This window comes from Vigna unguiculata, chromosome 3, assembly GCF_037176805.1.
Source record: "Vigna unguiculata cultivar grain cowpea cultivar isolate G323 ecotype 2 chromosome 3, ASM3717680v1, whole genome shotgun sequence".
Taxonomy (NCBI): Eukaryota; Viridiplantae; Streptophyta; class Magnoliopsida; order Fabales; family Fabaceae; genus Vigna; species Vigna unguiculata.
Window position 1 is genome coordinate 64,224,348 of NC_140794.1, and position 10,490 is coordinate 64,234,837.

The window sequence follows — 10,490 nt, forward strand, 5'->3', positions numbered from 1 at the left end:
AACTACTGTAGTACGACTCTCTTTCATCCATTGACATGATTTTTTTTTTTTTGTATTAAAAAATTGTCTTGGTGCCAGGTTCTGAGGATACAATTTTGCTTACATATATATATTCACACGTTTAAATTGATACAGTGAGGGAGATTTGCTTAGAAGTGGGTGTTGTTGTGTTGAGTGAGAAATACTACGTTGCTGTTGAAAGGGTAGCGTAGAACAATGAATGACGTAGGCTCTGACAAATCGACGAAAAATTGACGAACCCGTTAATTGTGTATGACTCGTCAATGCAATCTCTCTTGTAGACCACTACCACTATACTCCAACATTCAACTCAATTCAATCAATGTTAGTGCTTTATTTTATTTCTCTCCTAGCTACTACCATGGCTAATTCATCCTTGTTTTTCTACTGGCCCTACACAACAAACACACACACACATACCCTTATTACCACTGTTTCTGCCTCAGGTAGGATATTTATCATATATTACCACTAACGTAGTAACAATTATTAACTACCACAATCCCAACCCTACCTTACACTAATTACCTGAGTTCTCAGACTCTTCACATGCACACTTGTCCCACAAACTTCAAAGGGTGGTTGGCATTTAGTTTTACTTTAGACTTCCAATATATCTACTACTATAGGATCCTCTCGAACCATAAACCTCTTATTCTCACTGATTATTAGTATATAAGCAAGAAGGTAAAGGATTTTATGAGGCTTGTGTGATTGTATGTTATGAGAGAAATTGAATAAAGAAATGATGATGAGCATAGTGAAAAATGAGAAGAGAAAAATTGATTGAGTTGGAGTGCTCCCTGGCACATAGGAGTAGGAGTAGGATGAGCTGGTTGATTTGAAATGAGGGGAAAAGGTTTTGTAATTAGGGAGAGGGTGGAGGAGCAAAGGGAAAGAGTACCAGTTAAAGAGGTGGAGTCATGTGAGGGCATTTATAGTGGGGTTTTCGTGTCTTTGTTTTCTAGTGCACATGGGAGAGACTCCGTTCTGTGGGCAGTTGTGGAAAGCAAGAACCATGTGAGTCCATGTGCCATTCTAAATAAGTAGACCACTCCCAACATTTTCCACACAAATCTCTCTCACTTTCTTCCTCTTCTTTCTCTCCTTGCTTTTCCTTCAATCTCCTTCATTTTTTCTTCTACCAAACTCTCCTCATAACTTCACTTACTCACCCAATATACCTTCATCAACTTCCTTCAATCGTCTCCTATTATTCTTATCATTATTACTTTGCTTTGCCTTTGCCCCTTTCTTTCTCACCAACCATCTCCATTCTGATTCTCTTTCTCTTGCTGGAACCATCTGTTAAATGGAAGGGCAAGTGGCTAAACGCAGACGTGTGTACTCTGTGGAACCAAACCAGATAGTGCAATCTATATTTACTAGGAATTATTTGAACCATTTAGTTCCAGCGTTGGTGAAGATGAAGGAGAAAGATAGAAGCCATTGTGATATTAACCGTGCTGTGAAGTATGAGGTGGACATGGCAATGGTGTTGTCAGCACAAGGTTTTGCATGGAGTAACGGCCTCAAAGTCAAGCTTCAAAACGATCGTGTTCGTGTCAATGCAGCTAAAAGCTCTACGTTTCTTGAAAATGGGGCTGGTGAAGGTTCATCAAGTGGTTGTGAGGACAATGAGGTTGTCCCAATGGAATTCTCTTCAAACCCTAGCTCGAAGCCTAGGTGCAAGGACATGTCAGAAATGAAAAGGGATTTGGCCAGAGAAGATGATGATGATGATGATGATGAAGATGGGGACATGGAGGAGCAGTGGAAGAGGCTGAGGAGGTTGATACCTGGAGGAGAAAAGATGTGTGATGAACAAATGGCTAAAGAGCTTGAGAGTTACATAAGCTGTTTGCAAATGCAGGTGAACGCTCTACAGTTTCTGCTGCCACAGACTCGTTAATTTAATTTGTATCTCCTCCTGCATTTCCACAAATTTAGCCATAAACTATGTTCAATTCAACATATATAATTAATTGTTCTATATTTCCTCTTGCTGTTGATGTAATTTGAATATGATTATTGCACATATATATATTTTTCAAAGAGCAACCAAACACTTCATTTTTTTAACACCCGGTCATCATTTATCATTTTTCTTTTCTGTTTTATCTCTCACTCATTAGTATTTTTGGGTGTGGAAATATTATTTTTCCTTTCCAAAATTGTTCGGGACAGAAAAGAAGTACAAAAAGGTTGAAAGAAAGTGGTGCAATTAACAAAAGCTGTTTCTGTAATATTATCTCCAAAGCAATGAAGATATATTGTGGTGTTTCATGAGATTGGATGAAAATTGAGTTTGGTTAATTATAGTGAGTTAAAACAGGGAGGTAGGTGAGTTGTTGATGATGTTTGTGATTTGTGTTGAATATTGATATGATAGATGGTGGGTTGTTTTTGGCACTAGCAGCACCTAGCTATCCGGAGAATTGGTTTGGCCTTGTTTACGCATTCTACGAAGTGTCCTTTTAGGAGCAGCAAAGTGATGCATCATTAAGAGGTTTGCCAGCAGGTAAAAAACGATGATACAACTGGCTTACTTTTTTATGAGGTGCTGAAGTGATCAACATTTTCTGAAGACCCCTTATAAAGGAACAAACACGTATCATTAATACTCAAGTACCAGACAAATTTTTCCATTACCAGATTGAGGGGGACTACACTTGGGATTTTCGGTTTTACAAAGTAGACACATTTTTAAGTTTTAACTCAAAGGATAGGAGAATCACATGCACATTCGCCCCACTCATAAACCTTTTGGATTTCAACTTGTTAAATGGAGGGAGCCATATATATATATATATATATATATATATCTTTATTCAATCAGGAAAAAAGAAAAATAAAAGTTTTTGATTAATTCAGCGTTTAAATAATAAATGTAATTTTAGTTTTTTTGTTTTTTGTTCCTTTTCATTTTTTGGTGGTATATATATCCGACCTAACTCTCCCATCCAATCAACAAATCCATGTCTGGATTCTAATTAAGAATCTGATCTTCCATTGATTTTGAATGTGTGTCATGGAAGCCAAGATTTTTATCAAACATCTCATCGATGTGAGCTCTCTTAATTACATTTGTGTCTTTTCCCTACCAATTATTATGCAATTATAATACCTTATAATTCATTAACGTATGATAGGCAAATATTATATCCGTACAACGTACGTAACATATATATGTTTTTTTAGTATGTATATGTATATGGTATTGGTACGGAATAACAACTTTCTAATTTAGATTTAGCATCTGTTGAATGCATGCTCTATAAAGCAAGGACGTAATTCATATAAAGTAAGGACGTAATTGTTTCTTAATTTTACTGAGATTGAAATAGTGAAATATTTCCAACATATAAAACAAGTAATTTTAATTTAATAAAAAATATACACTAAATTAACATTAAATGTTGGTGAAAAAACTAATTATAAATTGGGCAGTTTATAAATATAAATAGATTATAAATTTCATTATTTATATATACATTTATATTAGATATTTATATTAGATGTATATGTAAAATATCTCGTCCATTTTCTCTCAGGAGACATGTGAAATGAAAAAAAGGAGCAAATATTTTAAAGAGATAAATAATTGAAAATAAATTTTACAAATAAATTTTATATTAATTGTATTTATAAAAAAAAATTTAAAGAATATTTATGAAAAAAATCAGCATTTTATTTCACTTTTATTTTCTTTTTGAAAATAAATTCTCAATCATACGCTAGATTTAATTACATTCAAAATTCATTTAAGTCCACACTCATCTAAGTTTGCATCCCGTTTAAATCTCAATTTGGAGAGAGAAAGTATTCGAATCAATAATTTTATGACTTTATTTTCACAAAAAATCACATCTAGTCATTTGACTTTATATTCTTTTACACTTTATTTTATATATATATATATATATATAATAATAATAATAATAATAATAACAAGTTTCTCTTATAGCATATGTTTTATATCTATCTCTCATATTTTTACAATCTTTACAAATTTTTAACACTCGTAATATTTTATCGTGTAATTATATGAACCATAATGTGTACTTAAGCAAATGTTCACTGTAATGGGTAATAATATTATTTTATTAAAAAAAAAAATTCATTTGTTCGTTTAAGAATCTGTAAGTTTATTATTTAATAAACTTGAGTATTAATTCCTGTTCAAAGTGAAATCTGGATTTTGTATGCTTACTTACAAAATCTTGTAATTTAATTAACCGGTGAATAAATATTTGTATGTTATTCTAAATAAGGTAATGTTAAATATTATTATGAATTTTGACATATCAACACCCTAAAATTTACATATTTGTATGTTACTCATTATACATGGTCATTCATTCCTTCTAGGAGACATTTGTTTCACATCATCTTTCTTTATATTTGAAAGCACAAAAATAAAATGAATATTTTCATATTTGTTTGAAGGTAATGAAAAATAATTTTCTTACTATAATTTAATTGGCAACGTCACATATTTTCATGTTTTTGACAATTTTTATTTTTATTTCAATGAAGAGGAAACCAATATCTAACATTCCTGTTTCATTTTTCCTCAATTTTTTCAATTTCAATTTCAATTAACTAATATTTTTTCCATAAAATTAGTAAATACTAATGATCAAACATATCCATAAAAAAAGTAACGTTCTAAGTTCACTATTTTGAGGAATGTGATTTCTGAAGATGCAAGATTTTTAACTAGTTATGCAGAAGGAAAATAAAAAGGTTTTGTTTAAATTATTAATATGCTAATTAAATTCTAATAATTTAGTTAAGAATAGAAAAAAAAAGTTAGTTAAAAATTTAAAAATATGTTATGAAGTTAAAAACATTTGACATGGTAAAAGTGGTTGCTAAAAATATAAAATAAAATAATAAATATTTACAAGATACAAGTTGGATAAAATTGTAATATATGAAAACATAAAGTTTGAAAATATTAACAAACCAGTGAGAAAAATTTATTTATTAAACACGTGTATTCCAGTAAAGCTATTGGCAATTGAATGCTTATTCTAAAATGAAAACTTAGTCTTATTTGTTTATTTATCAAAAAAGTTCATACTATTAAAGTATATTTCTTTTTTAAAAAAAAAATCAATGATAGATGAAAATGAATGAAATTCATTAGAAATAGGAAAATATTTGGTGAAAATAAGTGTTTGTTTTTTAAATAAAGATGAAGTGATAAATAGATAAAAAAGAAATAAAAATTGAATGAAGATTAATAAATGACAGTTCCTTTAATTTTTTATCTTATTTTTCTTATATAAAAGTACTTGTTTTAATTTTATTTGTCACCTGATGTTCATGTATGAATGCTGGTCATAAGGAAAATTTGATCAGAAAACAAACTAAACAATGCTAAAATATTTTACCTACATATTTAATATTGGAAAAAGAAAATGGTACACAGTTATATATACACACATTGATCAACATGGAGTTTTTCACCAAAGCTCTTGATTGTGGCAATCATAGGAAGATGGTTTCCAAACTGGGAATATTAAACATTTTTTTTTTCATGCTTGAGGGAGGGTTTTGTTTTGAGTTTTCTTTTTAGTACCCTGTTTAAGCTTTGGGCCCTTTTCGTATCTTTTGACCCATTTTCCTTTGGGCCTCTGTTTTTGTACAAGAAAAGATACGCAATGTTTTTTTGTATGAGTTTTATGTTTCCTTTTCTTGAGTTTTCCTGTTTCTTTTTTTCAGTATTCTTCTTCTGCCCTGTTTCGTTTTTCTTCTTCCTTGAATCATCATAAAATGTGATTAACAAGAACGGTTCTTTTATTTGACAATTTTGAAAATTTTTAACGAGAGTTGGAAGAACGGTAAGGCTTGTAGGTGTTCAAATGGTTTTGAAAGTAGGAAAACGGTTGAAGAATGGCCACACATTTATTATTTATTTTGTAAATTGGATTTAGGTTTAAATTTATTGTACTTGGAAAAAAAAGTTAACATTTGTTTTTTAATTTAACTTAATTAATAATCTGATTATTATATTTAAATATATTATTCGTTTGATTCCTTTAAATCAATATTAACATTTAGGACGTGTCAAAATTATTATTACATGGATTGAATTAGGTTTTTATCTTATGAATAAATGAGATCAACTTTTAATTAATTAAAATGAATTAAAAACTTTTTTATCCAATCTATTTAAATGCAAATTAAAAACCTATCCAATTGATTAATTAGAAGGACTAGTAATATTTTTATGAAAATAAAAAAAAATGATTCATATTTCTTTTGACTATCATATTTTATATTTTGACATAATTTAATATAAGTCATTGATTATTTAAAAATAGTAATAATAATATATTAATTAACGATTACACGGAACAATGTTAAAAAAAAATCATAATATCATTTTCGCGATAATAATATATTTAATATATTTGCATCATCCATAGTTTTATATACAGAAAAGAAAAGTCTTAATTAGCATGGTGGCGCGTGGCAATCGGAGAACCACGAAAATGATGAGCATCATGTTGAAATTAAAATATCAGATGGTAGTGAGTCTGGTTAGCGATAAAAAAGGTTGGTCGGAGCAGAAGTTTGACATACATAAATCTTGGGTGATTCCAGAAATGTCGAGCAGCATACCCTCCTCTCACCCCACCTTCCTCACCAACGCCCTCACTCCATTAACCCACAACAACCCAAACTTCAGGGCAAGAACTGTTTCTATCCCTTCTCTCAAAACCACTGTTCGCTGCACTTCCTCGCAACATCACCAACAACACCAATCTCCAAGGTAATCATCACCCCCATCCCTATTTCATCTTCCAATTTCACTCAATTCCATAACTTTTAATGTGTTAACAGAAACAAGAATGAGAACAAGTTAGCAAAGTTAGCACTCGTTGCACTGGCCGCTGGGGTCTTGACACTTGGGTCGGTTCAGGATGCATCTGCTGCCAAGACTGGTGGTAGAATCGGTGGCCAGTCCTTCAAATCATCGCCTCCGCGCTCCTCCCCAAGAATCAACAATTCCAGGTTTCGACTAAATTCATCACTGATTTTTTTCATTTCTGTCATATAAATCCACTCTATTTGAAAGTAGATAGAATCCATTTTGTTAAAGTCGATGAAATTGAAAGAAAAGAAACGTCTTTTATTATTTATTGGATGGACCTTGTTAGGTAATTTCATGAGGCAACTGTTGGAAAAAACACACTGCAGTATAATCTCATAAAAATGGTCCAATAACAGAGAAATAAATATTAAGAATTTAGCTGGATATTATGTGCAAAATTTTACCATACACAAAAAATATTCTCGACCTTTTTACTTCAAATACATCCACACTTTCTATACTAAAAAATTTAACTGCATTACAAAAGTATAAAGAAAGTCAAACATTAGTTTTGACTTAGAATAACTAGAACCATGAATTTAAAATTTATTATATAATCATCAACGTACACTCCTTAACTCAGCTGATTTGAGTTGGCAATCTTGTTTGTGAAATTTGTGGCAATTGACAGGACCAATATCTATATCAATCCTGGAGTGGCACCTCCACTTGTTGGTGGTTATGGGTATGGTTATGGTGTGCCATTCTATGGTGGCTGGGGATGGTCTCCATTTTCATTCTTTGCACCAGGTCCCAGTGTAGCGGTAGGCATTGGAGGTGGATTTGACACTCTTCTTCTGTTTATGTTTCTTGGTGCTGCTGCTGCAGTTGTGAGAAGATTCTTTGGGTCAAGAAATGAAGATGACGATGACTACTAGCGCTATAAAAACGATTTCAAACAGAGTGTCAAATTAAGTCCATGTATAGAAGAATGGCAGAGTGACCAATTCATTAGTTTGATGCATTGGTTTACATGCTTGTTACACAGTATATATGTCATGAAGCCATAATGTACATCATACTCTCCATCACTCAGTTTTCATTTTCACTAATTTTAATATAATCAAGAAAATATGTAAGGTTTTACAGATTCACTACCTTTTTAACTTGATGATTTTTTTCATATACTCAAATTTAAACTAAGCTATGTCCAGAGACACATTTCCCATTTCCCTCTGTTTCTTTATGTTATTTTTAAAATTTCTTTTTCCTTTTATGGATTTACCATACTATTAGCCAATTGTTTTGCTGGACACCTGATCCATTAGATCATATTGCTGCAAAAAGGTAAAGGTAAATGTAGAAAGCATCTTCCAAACCCCATGAATTTATGTTTAAAAAAAAATATTACGTTGCCTTAGACCATCACATGCTCTGTGATCTCGATAAACTTTTAGGAGACACTTTTTGTTGAAATTTTGAATGTAAGTATAAGTTTTATATCGAATAAAATGAAAAAGTTGAGGATTATATAAAGTCGAAGATCAATAAAATTATTGTTTTAAGATTTTGAGTTAAAGAGAAATATCAATTTTTGATGTGTAAGTTGAGTTTAGGGTTTAGGGTTTAGGGTTTAGGGTTTAGGGTTTAGGGTTTAAGCTAAGTTGAGTCATGTCTTAATGTATTGTTTATATAAATTAAATAATTGTTCAGGAGAACGTAATTTCAATTTTATAAATGTAGCGCAGCAAGGCAAAATCATGGTCAAGATGCTTCTAGTACTTTCATTTTTGTTTCATATTTCATTTATTTTATGATTTAGTTAATTATACCAATTAAATTTGTATCTCAAGAGGTTAACCCAACCTATTCTCAGAGGTGATGAAACCTTAATCTAATAAATATTAGATTTAGATAAACATTTACATCAATTTTTTACGTCAAGTAAAAACTAGTTAAAGCTGGTGATATATTAACTAGAATCAGACTATTTACTTTTAATATTAGTAATCTGAGGTTTCAATGTTGGATATATACCGAGAAGTTTAACTTTGATGGTATTAGGCCCATGACATGACAATTTCTTTGGGCCTGATTTTATTCTCACTTGACAACTTCTTTCAGGATCTCCATATATTTTCTTCTTCCACTCTGGTAAATTTCTGTCTCATAAATTTTTGTATTATAAATAGTATAATTTAGAATGTAAATTTTATATTTAAAAAATATCTAATTCAAAATATTTTTTTATTTTGTATTTTCAAATGTATAATTTAAAATATACAAATTATATTCCAAATTATATATTTAGACTATAAAAAATTATGGAGGTGTAGGAAGAAATGACTATTATATTCTAAATTATAAATATATAATTTTAGAATATCCTATTAAGAAATTTTATAAAGTCTAAAAGCTATGAGTAAACGTTGACCGGTACAATAAAGATACTTTATTCATAAATTTGTATAATATACTCTCTACTAACATTAAACCAAAAGCAGACATTCAAACAACATATAATAAGACTCATAGATATAATTATTCTAGAATTATATATGGATTTATGCATTAAATTGAAGACTAGAAGTTATATATCTCCCAAGAAACAAAAATCATGACTAGTTCAACTTTATTATTTTTTTATCACATCATGACAAGGCTAATTCACTTATGGCTTAGCCAGAAAAGAGATTTTCTACCTCAAATCTCGTTATTGGAACCTTCTTCAATTCTTACCGCCTAAATTTCATCCTCTGAGTTTGTAAGTCTAGCAGAGTTTATAATGACTTCACAAAGAGCATCCTCAATCAATGCATCATATTATACTTTAAGTATTACATTTTTCCTTAGAAGTACAATTCTCTTACAATTCATTAGTCCAAACATTTCATCCCATTTCATCTACTTTCATACTTTTGGAAACATCACTCTTTCATATAATACAATTCTTACAACCGGTTTTTCACAATTCAAGCCTCAATTCGCCAATAGAAAATGAACTCTCACTCAAAGAGCCTAGTTACTTGCTCAACGAGTTATCTCTAGAAGAGCACTAACTCAGCGACTAATAGCAAACTTGCTCAACAACCTCCCATCCCCTACTCTCTGCCAAACTCGAGTTTGACTTCCACGTAGCAGGGAAATGGCTCACCTTGCAAGTCTTTATAACGTATATGCAACACTTTGCACAATAAAGGGTGTCGTGCCTTCTAATAAGTTTTTCAATCCTCTAATCAAGTCATAAACAACATCAATTTAATAAAAAATGACTTATTGGAAGCCAGCACACTACTCCACTCCAGAGACCCAATTCAAACTTCACAATTCAAATATCAATTCAAACATGCAACATAGTTTTCTCATTTATTACATTCTTACACATCCAACCCAAAGAGAAAAACTATCTTAAAAAGGGTAAAAAGTGAATTTTGTTCTTGTTATGATCGAATGGATTGTTAAGAGTTCAAGGTAAGTTGTCTCCACATTGATAAAAAAAAATGACTAGTATATAAGTAGAATGACTCAAATCTATTACCTTAAAGTTTTTGGTTAGAAATTCTGTGATGATCTCTTATATAGATTTGGTCACAACTCATTGACATCGAATCTTTCGTGTCCTCTCTTATAAAAAACTTAA

At 30.7% G+C, this 10,490-nt stretch overlaps 2 protein-coding genes across 4 annotated transcripts; both read left to right on the forward strand.

The window, feature by feature from the left end:
- The first annotated feature begins 1,027 nt into the window (after positions 1-1,027).
- LOC114177385 (transcription factor bHLH146-like) lies at positions 1,028-3,076 on the forward strand. 3 transcript variants are annotated; one of them, XM_028062704.2, is made up of 2 exons: positions 1,028-1,894; positions 2,441-3,076. In XM_028062704.2, exons 1-2 carry the CDS (start codon positions 1,334-1,336, stop codon positions 2,525-2,527), a joined length of 648 nt encoding a protein of 215 aa, XP_027918505.1. In that variant the 5' UTR covers positions 1,028-1,333; the 3' UTR covers positions 2,528-3,076. The 3 variants fall into 3 exon arrangements, with proteins under 3 accessions (XP_027918505.1, XP_027918507.1, XP_027918506.1); XM_028062706.2 differs by having other exon boundaries at positions 1,035-1,894; positions 2,414-3,076; XM_028062705.2 differs by lacking the exon at positions 2,441-3,076 and having other exon boundaries at positions 1,047-2,103.
- A 3,446-nt stretch (positions 3,077-6,522) lies between these two features.
- On the forward strand, positions 6,523-8,004 carry LOC114176419 (uncharacterized). The gene is made up of 3 exons (XM_028061460.2): positions 6,523-6,808; positions 6,880-7,050; positions 7,542-8,004. Exons 1-3 carry the CDS (start codon positions 6,528-6,530, stop codon positions 7,786-7,788), a joined length of 699 nt encoding a protein of 232 aa, XP_027917261.1. The 5' UTR covers positions 6,523-6,527; the 3' UTR covers positions 7,789-8,004.
- The last annotated feature ends 2,486 nt before the right edge of the window (positions 8,005-10,490 follow it).